This window comes from Triticum aestivum, chromosome 4B (assembly GCF_018294505.1).
Source record: "Triticum aestivum cultivar Chinese Spring chromosome 4B, IWGSC CS RefSeq v2.1, whole genome shotgun sequence".
Lineage (NCBI taxonomy): Eukaryota > Viridiplantae > Streptophyta > Magnoliopsida > Poales > Poaceae > Triticum > Triticum aestivum.
Window position 1 is genome coordinate 663,525,672 of NC_057804.1, and position 16,124 is coordinate 663,541,795.

General features: G+C 47.3%; 1 protein-coding gene across 6 annotated transcripts; it reads left to right on the forward strand.

Moving 5' to 3' along the window:
• The first annotated feature begins 11,171 nt into the window (after positions 1-11,171).
• Positions 11,172-15,799, forward strand: LOC123094006 (inositol-pentakisphosphate 2-kinase IPK1). Of its 6 annotated transcripts, none has more exons than XR_006445696.1 (6): positions 11,172-12,110; positions 12,194-12,308; positions 12,775-12,951; positions 13,044-13,214; positions 14,299-14,417; positions 15,546-15,799. XR_006445696.1 is itself a non-coding variant. In XM_044516086.1 (6 exons), exons 2-5 carry the CDS (start codon positions 12,207-12,209, stop codon positions 14,367-14,369), a joined length of 477 nt encoding a protein of 158 aa, XP_044372021.1. In that variant the 5' UTR covers positions 11,172-12,110; positions 12,194-12,206; the 3' UTR covers positions 14,370-14,417; positions 15,546-15,799. The 6 variants fall into 6 exon arrangements, 5 of the variants coding, with proteins under 5 accessions (XP_044372021.1, XP_044372018.1, XP_044372022.1 ...); XM_044516086.1 differs by having other exon boundaries at positions 12,775-12,907; XM_044516083.1 differs by lacking the exon at positions 14,299-14,417.
• The last annotated feature ends 325 nt before the right edge of the window (positions 15,800-16,124 follow it).

Consider the following 16,124-nt stretch of genomic DNA (forward strand, 5'->3'; position numbering starts at 1 on the left):
AAACTTTCAGAATATATTAAAACGGCCGCACAGGAGGAGCACAAGCTTTTGAGCAAAATATAAAAATATATTAATTATAAAGTTGTCTTTTACAACTCTAATACACCTCACTTGAACAATATGTTCTTCGAGCATTGACCCTCTATCAGGTAGGCGGCTTCCAGGACGTCTTCAAAATAATGCTCTCGCTCATTACGGTCCTTTCCCTTGGGCGAACTCTTCGCCGCAACATCGATGGCCTTCATCTTACCCCAGAATGTCTTGACTCGGGAAAGAGCCATCCGTGCACCTTCAATGCATGCCGACCGCTTCACAACACCGATACGCGGCACCGCGTCAACAAGACGTTGCACCAAGCAAAAGTAACTCTTTAGAATAGGCTCATTTGGCCACAACCGGACTATGACGTTCTTCATGGCGTCGCCGGATATCCTATGAAGTTCGTCCCATTGGGACATCTGTTCATTCAGCAACAGAGTGCGCTTTGATGCGCCAAATTGTGGCCAGAAAAGCTTCTCCGTTGCATACCCCTCTTGCGCTTGGTACAACTGCGCCGCATCTGAAGAACTCTTCGGCAAGTCCAAAAATTCAGCCAGAGAACTCCAGACTTGGTTAAGCTGAGCATAGTCCGGCTCGCCAAACTTAGTCTGAAGCAAAAAGGGCTTACCGGCCGCTATCTCCTTAGCCTGCCGAATCTCATCTCGAGTTGCCCTGGATTCAGACCGATCTTCACTCGCCTCTTGTAAGGCCTTATCAAGTTCAGCCGTTTTGGCTTTACTCTCCTCTCAAGATATTCACAACGGCTGGTAGCATTCTTCAATTCAAGCGCTAGTGCGGTTATTTTCCCCTCATTTTGGCGCCGAGCTGCTTGTTCGGCGCTAAGATCAGCCGATGCCTTTTCGGCAGCCGCATTACTACAACGGGCCTGCTCCTTGGCCCGAGCTAGCTCCGCCCGAAGAGCTTCAACGGCGGCAGCACCATCTGTATTCATGCACATTTCATATAAAACTCTCTTCCGCATCAGGCCTCAGTTACAAGCACATTGGTGTAAGGAATGCTCAAAATATATACCTTGCGAGTCGTCAAGACGCCTGTTGATCAATGCAATGTCATCCCCGCAATATCCAGCTCTCACTGTAGTTCGGCCACTTTCGTATTTTGGGTAGCTGCCTGGGGAGAGGCGGCATGTATTCAAAATTAAATCATGGTTAGTACCTGAGCATATCTTTTTGATCCTCCAATCGCTTCCTTCGCCAGGCAATCCGAGTCGCAGGTGCTACTGCATATACAATAGGTGCATTCTGTCAATAAAATTCAATTGGCAAAATTACATCACAAACCTTGAAACCTCTTAAAAGGCTCGTGAAGGCCTCATTCAATCCGCTCTTCGCGGATAGAACCTTTTCGACACCATAACCATCAAGGCACGGTGCTCCTCTGAAACGGACGCTTGTCGCAGCATGTCCGTCAGCATTTCCAGCGCTCTGGGGTCTTCGGAAACCGCCGCCTGAGTACGGCGTTCATTTGAAGGAACCCTCTTACTCGCCTCCAGAATTGTTTCCGGGTGTAAAACAGATAGTTTGGGGCCGTCATTCTTGACTTCCGAACCCTGAGTGACAGAGGCACCACCTTCGGGTAATGCCTTCTTCGTTCCCTGCACTGCTTGTCGATCGGGAGGAGCCCTCCGGGATGATACCTCAGAATCATCCATCCTGTTGGGCGAGGAAGCCGGATAAGGCGTATCACTCTCCATCATCTCTGGAAGAAGGTCTCCCGAGGAGGAGGATGATTGAGAAACACCGGGCGTTTACCTGCGAGGATGTACATATATCGGATGATTACTTCACTAATAGGAAAAGAATGAGGTACGTTTAAAGTGCCCCGCTTCAGTTACGATTTGGCCAGAGGTTTGTCCTCATCATAAAGCTCTACGGCAACATCGCTTGGCCGGCCCGAGCGGCCCGTCGATGGCGTTTTTCCTCTCTTGGAAGGTTTACCCTCCCGATCTTTGGAATCAGCCCTCTTCTTGCCATGGAGGGCTTCCTCTGCACCTTTGCCCTCGGACAAAAGGGTTTCGGTTTCGACGAACACATCGTCCAATTTATCCTCAGGGCCGAGATCACCTCTGGTCTCCCTGTTCTCTCCCTCCTCTACAAAATCCTGGTACTGTGTCGGAGTCAGCATTCTCATCAGCAGTGCGGTCGTAGAGTCTTTGGAAGGGGCACCGAACACCAGATTAATACTGCTTTCTTTATCTAGTCCTGTATAGGAACGGATTGTTTAGTATCTTGTCAAGAGATGCTTGAATGGAAGGTGTGTAGAGAGTGAATACTTACCTCATTGTCCGGATGATTGTAGTCAAGGCCAACATCTTCGATGGTGTCCGGCCATTGCTCTTGTTCCCCGAAATATAATTTCCACATTCCTTCATGCATGGTGCCGAAGAAGTGCTGAAGAGTCTGCCGCCCTTCTGGATTAAACTCCCACATACGGAGAGGCTGCCGCTGACATGGAAAGGTCCGGCGGACTAGCATTACTTGAACGATGTTCACAAGATCGATGCCCTTCTCGATGAGGCTTCGGATGTGACTCTGCAGAGTCTGCACTTCATTGGCGGATCCCCAATCCAATCCCTTATTCATCCATGAAGCAAGCTGGATGGGAGGGCCGGGTCGGAACGTGGGCATAGTCGCCCACCTGGAGCCACGTGGCTCATTGATATAAAACCACCCCTGCTGCCATAGGTTGGAAGACTCGGCAAAAGATCCTTCAAACCAAATCGCGCTGGCAAGCTTGCCTATTATGGAGCCACCACATTCTGCCAGCTCCTCCTCTGTCACCTGCGGCCTCACGTCAAAGGTCTTGAGCCACAACCCGAAGTTTGAAGGAGTCCATAGGAAGGCTTCACACGTAACGATAAAAGTCGAGATGAGTCCGGGGCCAGATCGTGAAAATCCAGCCCATAGTAAAACATGAGCCCCCAGACGAAGGGGTTAAGTGCAAACCCTAACCCGTGGAGGAAGTAGGCCACAAATACTACCCTCTTGCCGGATCTGGGGGTAGGATCTCTGAGGTCAGACACCTCCTCCGTGACAGAAGAAGCCACCCACTGGCCTGGACGGCTGGATCTGGACATGATTGGGGCTGGTGGTTATTGGAACCCAAGGATTAGAACTCGAGGTGGCTGGGGTTGAGGAAGAAGCAAGCGCAAAAGGAAAAAATACGAGTCTGGGTCCCTATATAAAGACCCCGAATACTGAGCGTCTCCTCCTGGGTCTCGAGACTTACCTATCTCCAAAGAGTTGTACCCAGGGGACGGTTGGGTTACCCACGCTCGCATTGATGAAAATCCCATGAATAAAGGGACACAAACTCTGCTTTGACAAGTCGTGCCAGTAAAACCGTGTCCCGAGACGTGGGGCGGCAGGCTAGCCAACGGTTTGGAATAATAACCAGACGGGCATGACGTAATGTCACGAACCATTGTCGGCGGATTGGGATCGTGAAATATTATATTCTCTGCAATTGCATACACAGGTCCGGATATACTAACTGCATCTAAAGACTATTCTGGAGTTCGGAAGAAGGGAACCTGCCTTGCAATGCCGAAGACAAATCTGTGCGCCAGACTCCTCGTCATTGAAGCCAGGTTCAGGGGCTACTCAGGGAGTCCTGGACTAAGGGGTCCTCGGGTGTCCGGCCTGTTAGCCATGGGCCGAACAGATGGGCCGTGAAGATGTGAAGACCGAAGACCACACTCGTGTCCCGATAGGACTCTCCTTGGTGTGGAAGGCAAGCTTGGCGATCAATCGTGTAGGTTCCTTTGTATGTAATCGACTCCATGTAACCCTAGCTCTCTCTGGTGTATATATAAACCGGAGAGCGTAGTCCGGATGGGCGGATACTCATTATCATAGACATAAAAGCTAGGCATGTAGGGTTTAGCCATTACGATCTCGTGCTACATCAACTCTTGTAACACACATATTCATCAAGATCAATCAAGCAGGAAGTAGGGTATTACCTCCATAGAGAGGGCCCGAACCTGGGTAAACATCGTTTCCCCCGTCTCCTGTTATCATCGACCTTAGACGCACAGTTCGGGGCCCCCTACCTGAGATCCGCCGGTTTTGACACCGACAACCCGGCAAGTACTTTCCCGCCGAGCTCCGAGGAGTCGCCGGCAAAGATGTTGCCAGGGACACTGAGCCTGTCATGGGGCAACAGACTCCGGCAGGACGTCAAGCCCTGGCCGTAGAGACAACTGCTCCCATGGCAGAGGAGATGCCTTGGACCTTGCGGTCGAGCCTCAGGCTCCGGCATGGGCGCAGCCCACCGTCCTTTTCCTCCAAATGGGGGAACTCCCCGAGGAACAGGAAGAAGCAAAGAAAGTAGCCCGTCAGTCTGCCATGTACTAGTTCGTCGATGGCGTTCTGTACAGAAAAAGACCAAACAGTGTGAAATTGAAGTGCATTCCCCAGGAGGACGGACTGGAGCTGTTGGCAGAAATACAATGAGCATATGTGGCTCCCACATAGGGTCGAGAGCCCTTGCCGGCAAGGCATTCCGGCAAGGTTTCTTCTGGCCCACAACCCTTCAGGATGCGATGGCACTAGTAACCAAGTGTGAAGCGTGTCAGTTCCATTCAAAGAAGCTCCATCAACCAAATCAAGCTCTCCAAACAATCCCTCTTTCCTGGCCATTCTTGGTCTGGGGGCTCAACATACTGGGCCTCTTTCCCCGTGCTGTCGGGGGCTTTGAGTACTTGTACGTGGCAATCGACAAGTTCACAAAGTGGCCGGAGGTGGAAGCAGTGAGAAAGGTGACAGCACAGTCAGCCGTCAAGTTCTTCAAGGGACTAGTCTGCCGTTTTGGTGTGCCAAACAGAGTCATCACCGACAACGGCACACAGTTCACAAGCCGCACCTTCATGCAGTACATCCAAGACCTCGGCGGCAAGGTTTGCTTTGCTTCCGTTGCCCATCCCAGGAGTAACGGCCAAGCCGAGAGGGCGAATGCAGAAGTGTTGCGAGGCCTCAGGACAAGGACTTTCGACATGCTGCACAAGTGCGGAAGACGCTGGATTGATTAATTGCCAGCGGGTCTTTGGTCAATCAGAGCGACACCAAATCGAGCCACCGGCTAGACACCCTTCTCCCTCGTTTACGGGCAGAAGCAGTTCTCCCCATGGAACTCACATACGGGTCACCCCGAGTGCTCGCTTATGATGAGCTTGAGCAAGAGCAATTGCGGCAAGATGATGCAACGCTCCTCAAGGAAGATCGTCTTCGAGCGGCTTTGCAAGCAGCGCGCTACCAGCAAGCCTTGTGCCGCTACAATAGCCGCAAGGTTCATGCCTGAAGCTTTGAGGAAGGCGACCTTGTTCTTCGGCGCGTTCAGTCGGACAAGAATCCAACAAGTTGACACCGAAGTGGGAAGGCCCTCATTGGGTAATACGAGTCACCAGGCCCGGCGCAGTCCACCTGGAGACCGAGGATGGTATTCCAGTGAGCAATTCCTGGAACATCGAACATCTTCGCAAGTTTTACCCGTGAGGCGCGGCTGCCGGGCCCCCCGACAAACCACCTTTTGTACAAGCCTTGCCAGCAAGGCATGTAATCCTTTGTACAAAGCCAGGCGCCCTGAGCATAAATAAATGAAGCGCTGGCGCCCTAAGTTTTAGCATGCATGCTAGGTTGAGTCTCTCTCCCTGTTAGGGTTGATAGTGCTTAGCAGCGACTAACCCCTAGCATAGAGGTCAAGTATGCGTCTCTCTGTTCCTTTCAGTCCTCTTTGGTTCACAAGGTGCATGGACATTTCAGCTGAGCTGTTTGAAAGAAAGAGAACAAACTGACGCTCCGACCCTGGCAAGCCAAGGTTGTCAGGGGCTGCAGACCCAGGAATCCGACCACGGCAAGCCAAGATTGCTGGGGGCTGCAGAATCAGATAAGTCTTTCATCCCCCACTCCATACTTCCATATGAAACTTGAACATACGAGACTTCGCTCGCCAATATACCATCTTGCTCCCTCTGTGTCATGTCCAAAAAATCCTTACTTTGGGCCAGGACTGGGTAGTAGTGCGGTGGGAAGGGAGCGAGCGGAGGGCCTAATCCTACTTTTCCCATGTCTCTGCCAAAGGCGTGAACGTAGTCGGGCTATAGAGCAGGAAGACGGCGAGGTCTGTTACCGGGTTACAACGTTTATCTTAAAATAACAAGGATTTGTTCCTTGGTATGGGCCCCAACCACACACAAAAGAAAACCGGCACACCCCCTTTTATCTATTAATATGTTTTCAACAAGTACATTTCATACGGAATGTAGACATGAGCAAGGGGATTACGAGGTTTAAACCTAACAAGTGCCCAGAGGCTTACAAACTAAAAAGAGATAAGATGCCCGTAATCCCTTTCTTGTCCCTCTCCTCAGAAAACGGAACAAGACGACGGGAGGGCAAAAGGAGTGGCTAGGTGAGGTACGAGCAGCAGAAGACACCAAGAGAACATCCCGGCAGCCGTCCAGAAGAAGGCCGGTGATGATGGTGCCGGGAGAAGAGCCGAAAGATGAGGCAATGGGCCGGCAATACGCGACGAAGATGAAGGTGTCGGTACCCGCGTACTCCGACTTGACGGCCCACCACCCGCCTTCTTCGCCTTCTCCAGCCTTCCAATGCCAGCCGCCTAAAACGGCGACCCCGAAAAGTTCAAGGAGATGGTGATGCAGGTGAACCTGCTACCGCCGTCGCCTAGGGACATTGGGTCCGACATCTAGTCAGACCCGTCATCCTCCCGCCCGCTACCCTCGTCATCGTTGTTGATGTCCTCCTCGTCACTCCCACTCGAGGAGGAGCTTTCGTCGTCGGTCGAGCTCTCCACGCAACACCTTAGGCGAGTTCCCAACTGCCCGAAGACCTTGATGGAGAGGAGGTTGTTCCCCATCAATTTGAAGTGAAGAACGAGCCCCTCCGACAGGCTATGGGTGCGGGCGAAGGATCTCCACCCATGGCGGAGATACATGACGTGAGGGGCGGGGAAGTCGACGTTGCCCCGCATGCCGCCATGCCTGCAGCCCCTCATATGCAGCCTCAAGAACTGCGGCGGATCGAGCTCTGTCTCCCGAGCGAACAGAGTGGGGAGGCGAAGACGACCGCGCACCGGCTTGTACAACCTGATGAAGAACTCGCGGGGCTGATCTCCGACGTGGCCCTCCATTGGGGGCAGAGCCGCTAGCGGAGGCACTACAAGAAATATGTCAACTAGTGACCTTGTGTCAGTGACCCTGGAAGAATTGGTCATAGATCTATGACCATTTGAGACCAATTGGTCAAAAGCTGTTCGGGGGGCTCCAAACCCTAAACCATTGCGACCATTTTGGTCAGAAAGGTCGTAATTTCCTTACACGAAATGGTCACAAAGCAAACAGAGCTGGTCCGCTGCCTTATTTCTAGTTGTTAACGACCAATATAGATGGTCATAGCCTTGTAGATTGTGGTGGGTTGTGATGACTAGGCGCCATCTGATCAGTTTTGCCTATGTGTCATGTCCATGTGGTAGTTTTTTCCCTAGGTTGTGAAGCAACCTATATTTCTGTTATTCCAAAAATTCCCAAAAATTCTCATAAATGTTTTGGATCATATCTTCATCAAATATGTCAAAAACATTCCTTGCCTAGTTCAAAAATAATTCGAAAATATTCATTTTCCTATTCTGTTCAGAGCAGCACTTTGTGAAGGAAGTACCACTTTGGCATATCCAAAAGGTATTCATTTTCTACAGTGCTTTCCTACGCCCAAATAACCATCCTCCACCAAATGTCAGCTCAATCCATTCATTATTTTGAGCCCAGCTTCAACATTCGTATTTATGTCCAGTGTGGTACTTTGTAAAGCAAGTACCACCTAGGCTCCTCCTTTTGAGGTGAAAATTTGTGAAGACGGTCTTCTTAGTAATTGATCATCCTCATCCAAAACTGAGGCCCATTATCCATGTGCATTTCCCGTACCGCAAATCAAACACTTGGCTGCTTATTCATGTTTGAGCATTGATCTGTCTCCTCGTGAGAATCTTATGTTGTGATTTTCTTCCTAGCACCTACCTGGGGAGTGCCCAACCCACTAGACATGTCTAGGCCACCCAGAACACATGGCAACGCCACAGTCATGCGGTGACCACGCGGCGGGCATGCGAGCTTACACGCTCTAGAGTTGGGGCCCTCGGCCACCGTACAAACCTTGATGTCTTGCCATCAAACCATGTATATCTGATTAAATAGATACTTATTTACCTAGAAATGATTTTTGGAAAAAATAAAGAGCAAACTATGAGGCAGCTGCAGTTCAAATTTGACCCGCTTCCAACTGAATCGACGGAAATTTGTCTTTTTCACCAGAGGTGGATCAAAAATTTTGACACCCAACCATTTTGTCAATTGTGCATTAAATATGGCCTAGTATTTTATAAAATTGATTAGGTCCAATTTTGCAACAAATATATGGTAGGTCCTTCACAAAAAAAACTCATTTCGGGCACTCGGAAAATGGAAAATTGATTTTCCATGCAAAGAAAATGAAAACTCCCTTAGGCAACATTGTTTGGAATTCCAAAATGCACCCTTGTGCACAATATTAGATCATTTGAAGAAACTATGCCATGAATGTGGCCATAAGATTGATCATTTGGCTTGAAAGCCATGAATCTTCACACTTGATAGCTCATTTCTGAGAACGCTTTTTTAAAATAATTACCGTATTACAAGTTTATTGCTTTTCCTGGAAATTTGACACAAATAATGACACAATGCGAAGGTTTTCCAATTTTTTGATTTTTCTGAATTTTTTATGCCCGTTTCAAAATGCGGTCAAAACGGCGGGCTTGACCGTTCCTATCTAGTGGTTGAATCTTGGAATTTTTTTGGTGTTTCTCTGATTAAATAGATACTTATGTACCTAGAAATGATTTTTGGAAAAAATAAATAGCAAACTATGAGGCAGCTTCAGTTCAAATTTGACCCGCTTCCAACTGAATCGACGGGATTGTCTTTTTCACCAGAGGTGGATCAAAACATTTTACACCCAAGCATTTGGTCAATTGTGCATTAAATATGGCCTAGTATTTTATAAAATTGATTAGGTCCAATTTTGCAAATATATGGTAGGTCCTTCACAAAAAAACTCATTTCAGGCACTTGGAAAATGGAAAATGGTTTTTTCGTCCAAAGAAAATGAAAACTTCCTTAGGCAACATTGTTTGCCATTCCAATATGCACCCTTGTGCACAATATGAGATCATTTGAACAAACTATGCCATGAATGTGGCCATAAGATTGATCATTTAGCTTGAAAGCCATGAATCTTCACGGCTCATTTCTGAGAACACTTTTTTAAAATAATTACTATATTACAAGTTTATTATTTTTCCTGGTAACTTGGTCACGTATAATGACACAATGCAAAGGTTTTCTAAATTTTTTTTTTATTTTTTATGCCCGTTTCAAAATGCGGTCAAAACGGCGGGCATGACCGTTCCTATCTAGTGGTTGAATCTTAGATTTTTTTTGGTGTTTCTCTGATTAAATAGATACTTATGTACCGAGAAAGTATTTTTGGAAAAAATAAATAGCAAACTATGAGGCAGCTTCAATTCAAATTTGACCCGCTTCCACCAGAGGTGGATCAAAATTTTTTACACCCAACCATTTTGTCAATTGTGCATTAAATATGTCCTAGTATTTTATAAAATTGATTAGGTCCAATTTTGCAACAAATATATGGTAGGTCCTTCACAAAACAAACTCATTTCAGGCACTCGGAAAATGGAAAATGGTTTTTCCGTACAAAGAAAATGAAAACTTCCTTAGGCAACATTGTTTGCCATTCCAATATGCACGCTTGTGCACAATATGAGATCATTTGAACAAACTATGTCATGAATGTGGCCATAAGATTGATCATTTGGCTTGAAAGCCATGAATCTTAATGCATGATAGCTGATTTTTTAGAATACTTTTTTAAAATAATTTCCGTATTAAAAGTTTATTATTTTTCCTGGAAACTTGGTCACATATAATGACACAATGCGAAGGTTTTCCAATTTTTTAATTTTTATTTGAATTTTTTATGCCCGTTTCAAAATGCGGTCAAAACGGCGGGCTTGACCGTTCCTAGCTAGTGGTTCAATCTTGGAAAACTTTTGATGTTTCTCTGATAAAATAGATAATTTTGTACCTAGAAATGATTTTTGGAAAAAATAAATAACAAACAATGAGGACGCTGCAGTTCAAATTTGACCAATTTCCTGCTGAATGAGCGGAAATTTGTCTTTTTCATGAGAGGTGGATCAAATTTTTTGACACCAAATCATTTGGTAAATTGTGCATTAAATATGTCCTAGTATTTTAGAAAATTGATTTGGTACAATTTTGCAACAAATATATGGTAGGTCCTTCACAAAAAAAGTCATTTTGGGCACTCGGAAAATCAAAAATGTTTTTTTGCTAAAAAACTCATTTCTCATGACATATTTTTAAAGATATTTATATTATTTCATGTTTGTTACTTTTCCTGAAAACTTATTCACATTTGGTGACACAATGAGAAGGTTTTTCATTTTCTTTTTGAATTTTCTCAGGTCAAATTTTAACACGCTATTTTTAGTCAACTACGACCAATTTAAATGGTCAAAACGTAGTACTGCATTCTGATTGGTCCGTGGACGTCTCACGCGGATCGTGCATGGAAAGCCGTCGGATGCTCGCGGATCCAACGACAGTCCTCGGCCCACCACACCAACCCCAAGCCCACCTAAGCCGAAACCCTAGCTCTACTCGTGGACGTCAAAACGTGGTACTGCATTCTGATTGGTCCGTGGATGTCTCACGCGGATCGTGCATGGAAAGCCGTCGGATGCTCGCGGATCCAACGGCAGTCCTCGGCCCACCACACCAACCCCAAGCCCACCTAAGCTGAAACCCTAGCTCTACTCGTGGACGTCAAAACGTGGTACTGCATTCTGATTGGTCCGTGGACGTCTCACGCGGATCGTGCATGGAAAGCCGTCGGATGCTCGCGGATCCAACGGCAGTCCTCGGTCCACCACACCAACCCCAAGCCCACCTAAGCCGAAACCCTAACTCTACTCGTGGACGTTTTCCATCCCCCCCCTCCTTTCTTTCTCTGCCCCTCGCTCCCTCACGCACCCACAATCCCTCCCCCGAAACCCTTGCTGCCGCCACCTACGCCTCTTGCTCCGTCGTGTTCCGGCGGGCCTCGCCGACTGTGCTCCGCCCTCTTCGACGCCCACCAACCTAGCCGCATGGCACGGCCATGGCCATGGCGGCGGCCGGATCCACCCCCTCCCTCATCTCCTCGCTGCCGCCACCTCCTCCCCGTCCTACAGCGGCGTGTCCCACCACCACCTCCTTCCTCGATGCGTCCCGCAGCGACGCCCATCGCGTCCCGCAGATGCCGTCCCTCTCCCTCAATCCCCACCGCGTTCCCCAATCCCCACCCCAACCAAAATCTTCCCCATCTCCCCCGGCCGATTTTCCTCCCGTCCGCGTCCCCTTCCCCACCCCCGCTCCCAGATCACGCCGCGCGCCGCCCCTGACATCCGTGGGAACCCCACCCCGCCACCGACGAGGCCCGATCCCCCGGGGGCCCAGCCAAGATGGTGCTCGCGTAGCTGGGTTGGTTGGGCATGAGAATCCAGAAGACTGACCGTCGGGGCCTTGCGGGAAGCGGCCAGTGAAGACGACGAGGACAAGGACGGCCACCATGAGGAGGGCGGCGAAGGGCGCGCCGACCCTGCGGCGCTAGATGCTGCCCAGCTCATGAGGCCCCAGCCGAGCTCGGCGTGCCCTCCTGCTCAAGCTGCTCCAGCCACTAGCGGCTCCTGCCCGCCTTGGCATCCCGCGCCCGCCGCCCCTAGGTCCTTCACCAGCGCGGCCTGCCGCAGCTCATACACCGCCTCCTCGTTCGTCGTCCGCGTCACCACCAGGCTCGGCCTCGGCGCCGCGCCGCCCCTCGACCTCCATGCCACAGCGGGGAGCAGGCCATCGCCCATGTGTACTTAAGACGTCGCATCCACCACCTCCGTCGCCAGATCCAAAGCAGGTGCACGCGGATCCAGCTCCTCTGTCGCCATAAGCTCGTATCTTGCGCGCGGATCCACTCGTCTGATCCCGTGCTGGCTGCAGATTTAGGGTGGATATGGAGGTGGCGCTGCAGGCGTGTGATGCCGCGGACTGGGTCTACAAGGGAGAGGGCGCGGCGAATCTCATCCTCAGCTACACCGGCTCCTCACCCTCCATGGTATGCTCTGCTCTGCCCTGCTCTGAGTAGACTCGTTATGCTGTGCTGTTGGGTACTACTTAGCTTTCATGTATTTACTGCAAGATTCTGGACTTGGTATGATGCGTTTGTCCATGCCTAGATTAATTGGTGTACCGATCGGGGAAGTTGGTGGCTTAGAATCAGAGATGCTAGCTTGTCCCCAGTGCTCTGTTTGATAATTAAGCACTCATCACTGTAGCAATCAATAAATTATGTGTAGGGCTGCCCTCTTAATTTAGGCATCTGCTTCCACTTTATTATTGAAACATGAGAGCAGGGTTCAGCCGTAGCTCTTTGTTACCTACCAGTTTTTTAGCCATTGCTAACCAGGAAACAGCCATCCTATCTATAGTTGGTTCCCTTGATTCCCCATTTTGCTTCCGTATGATACATTTAGAGCTGATATGGGTTATACTCTGCTGATCTACCTTTGGTTTACATACAGCTTGGCAAGGTAATGCGGGCCAAGAAGGTCCTAAATGACAAGGCACAACCAGCACCAAACTATGTAAACTTCTCAAGCTACGAGCAGCTCATGTGGGGTGACATCCCAGAATTGATCGAGTCTGTCAAGCAAGGTTCTGTGGCTCAAGCTTATGCGGTACATGTCATGAGCCAACATGTGTTTTTCCTGCGCTAATTCATTTCCTGTGCTAATTCGATCGAGGGACTGGTCGGGAGGAGGTTGATGCCCTTGTGTTTTTCCTGCTGCAGGCCGTCTTCAGGGAGCTCTGCAACATGCTGGATCCAGGGAAGCCGGTCTTCAACCCCAAGAAGGGCAAGCCCAGCGTCTTCATGTCCTGGTTCAAGAGGCCCATCATCTACGACGTCCGCGCGCGACCCAACCTCGTCGAGAGCACCTCCGGGAGCCGGGATCTCCAGATGGTAACCTCCTCCTATCTCGATCCCTTCCCACCTAGCATAGATGCCTCATTTACTGCTTATGTGTGTGCCAAATTCATGCCTGGGACCGACAAAGGGGTCTGCTTTTAGTTGGCCATGTTCATATTTGTTGATATTCTCAAAGTGTAGCCTGTACGAGTTTTATTTGTTGACACTCTCCTCATGTGAAGTGATTAGTTAGCAATATGGACCGGTGGATGGAGTTTGGTACATGTAAAACGGTTCTGGCATTGTCATTTCTGAGCATATTTTTTAACTGTAGCCTGCAATGGGGTTGACACTCTGCTCATATGCATTTTAGCTCTTTTGCTTTAAATCTATTAGCAGTGGTCACCATTATATATTGCCTGTGAATAAGTATTTCAAATCATTCGCATTGAATCTGTTAACAACAGTCACAAATACTTGTTTGCTTCATGATTATATGTTGCCAAGATGATTTAAGACGATTAGCTGATGCTGAACAAGTTATATCATTCTGACCATGTGAATTTGTTAGTGGTCCACTTACTTTCAGAAGTAGCATTTACACTGCAGCTCCTTGCATATATATGTCACTGCTTGGTACATGTAAAATGGTTATGGCATTCTCATCTCTGAGCTTATTCTATAACTGTAGCCTACAAGGGGATTGAGCATATATGCATTTTAGAAATACTACTGTTTTCAGTTGACAGACTCAAATAATGCAGCATGCATTGTCCTTTTCCCTGCACAAATAATGCAGTATGAGATGTGTGACCACATCATGTAATTATGCGCTGATGCAAGTTGTTTTTGGCTGTAATTTAAATGAGTTGCTCATGCCGGTAGCCTTGACATATAGGATATCTATAGTTTCTGTTGCTCATGCTCATCCGCAAGCTTTTGGATTTATTGTTAGTCAGATTTCTGTTTTACTTCTGTTTGGTTCTAGGATCTGTGGGTCGTGAGCAGAATTAAAAGCATTTGCGTTTGCATTCTCTGTTATATGTATCCAGCCATCTTTTCGTTCTACGCACAGTTTATTGCATCTAACTAGTGCCTGCAGCTTGATTTGCTTGAATTTCTCATTATCTGATTTCAGCCATGGGCAAGGGACAGACTTGCATCGACATCGTGGTCATTGCCGAATCGGTAGTATTGCTATATCCGTAGTATTGTTCTACCGGTAGTATTGCTGTACAAGTTTACTGTAGTATTTTGGTATGCACTCCTGAACAAGTTAATGTTGTATTTTGGTATGTACTGTGGTACAAGTTTAATGTGGTGTTTTGGTATGTACTGCTGAGTTCATAACCATTTTGTTTTACAACATGCCTTCATTCGTGTTTCAACGTGAGCTCTAGGTCGAAGTTGCAAGAAGCAAGGATTCAGGATCTAGGCATGCATGCATGCTCTCTTAGCCCTGCTTCTGCTCCTTAGGAGATGTGAATTTCTGGGATTTTTGATGTACTCCTAGCATTTATCTTTTCTCTTATCTCTTTGTTGTTTTGCTAGAACCGTAAATCCTGATGCATGATGATCATGGTTTGTTTTTTTAGATCTGTTATGATGGCGCTTAAAATTTTACATGCCTGGATTCTGATTGAACTTGTTCTTGTAGGTCTTTTCACTTCTATGATCAGTTTAGTTAGAGTTGCAAATGTCAGAACACTATATACCAATAACTCTCAGCTAGTGAGAAATTTTTTGTCACTCCATTAACACATACTGGTTAATGTTAGTCATACTATTTATGTACATGGTAATTCTGGACTTTTCTTTTGCGGTAATGTAATGATGTTACATGTTTGCTGATTGTTGTATATGGGCAAGATGAATCCTATTGTTTTCTTTTTGATGTACATGCATGCTCATGGTTGACACTCATGAAGAGCAAGCAACCATTCTAGTTACTACCTAGGTGTTCAGAGATTGTTGTATTATTTATGTTCTTTTTACTCCCAGAGTTATTGTTCACATTGCCTGTTTTTCTTGGTGCATACATATATCTCAAGCATTGTACTTCTGTGTTTGCTTAGGCGGATAGTGGGCAGATCTACTTTGCTGCTTTGCTGCTTACGTTAGTGTTGCCATTGCATTTGTTTGGTTCTGGCCTCTGCTCCTCAGCAGCATTTATTTTTCTGTTCATTATACTAATGCCTCAGCAAAAGTATACTAATGATTGGTATTCAATTTGCTGCTTACGTTAGTGTTGCTACTGTTATCCATGCCCTCATGCTTGCGTATCTGTTTATTATTTTGTTCACTATTCTTTTCCTAGTTGTTCTTTGTTGGAAGATATTGCTTTCATTGACAGCCATGATAATGATAATTTCCTCTCTTCTACAGGAGCTCTGGTTTGAAGATGTTCCTGGGTGTTTACTTCATAGATGTTCCTGGGTGTTCCTGGGTGTTTGTTTACTTCATAGATGTTCCTGGATGTTCCTGGCTGTTTGCACTTCTTGGGTGGGTGTTTGCGCTTCCTGAGTGTTCTAAATTCCTGGATGATGTGGACTACCGCATGATTGTAATATATATAATATACTCATTTTGGACGTCATTTTTGAAAATTTGTGTGGTTGAAATATTGGAAATATTGATCATTTATTGTTTTCTGAGGTGATGATCCTTAATTGCTGATACATCATAAATGAAGCAAATACTATTTGGGCCATAAAAAGGCCACAAATCAAACAATTCAGAAAAAATGAACAAAAATCGCTTAAAAATCAATTGTGGAAAGGTGAAGGCCAAGAAAATAAAAAGGCCTAGGCCCAAAAATAATGAGGCTGAAATGTTGGGCTTGGCCCATCTACCTAATCAAAATTAATATGAGAAAAAAACACGAATAGGCCGAATTGTTGGGCTCGGCCCATGTAGAAAACCGAATTGGACCGGGCTGAATCTTGTGCCACATCAGCTTGCCAC

What these genes read in the sequence shown, in the direction of transcription:
- LOC123094006 (XM_044516083.1), top strand. Translation starts at nt 12,207, where the DNA reads ATGGAGGTGGCGCTGCAGGCGTGTGATGCCGCGGACTGGGTCTACAAG. An exon ending in TACATGTCATGAGCCAACAT is followed by an intron (nt 12,952 to 13,043) that starts GTGTTTTTCCTG and finishes TTCCTGCTGCAG; the next exon opens with GCCGTCTTCAGGGAGCTCTG. An exon ending in GGAGCCGGGATCTCCAGATG is followed by an intron (nt 13,215 to 15,545) that starts GTAACCTCCTCC and finishes TCTCTTCTACAG; the next exon opens with GAGCTCTGGTTTGAAGATGT.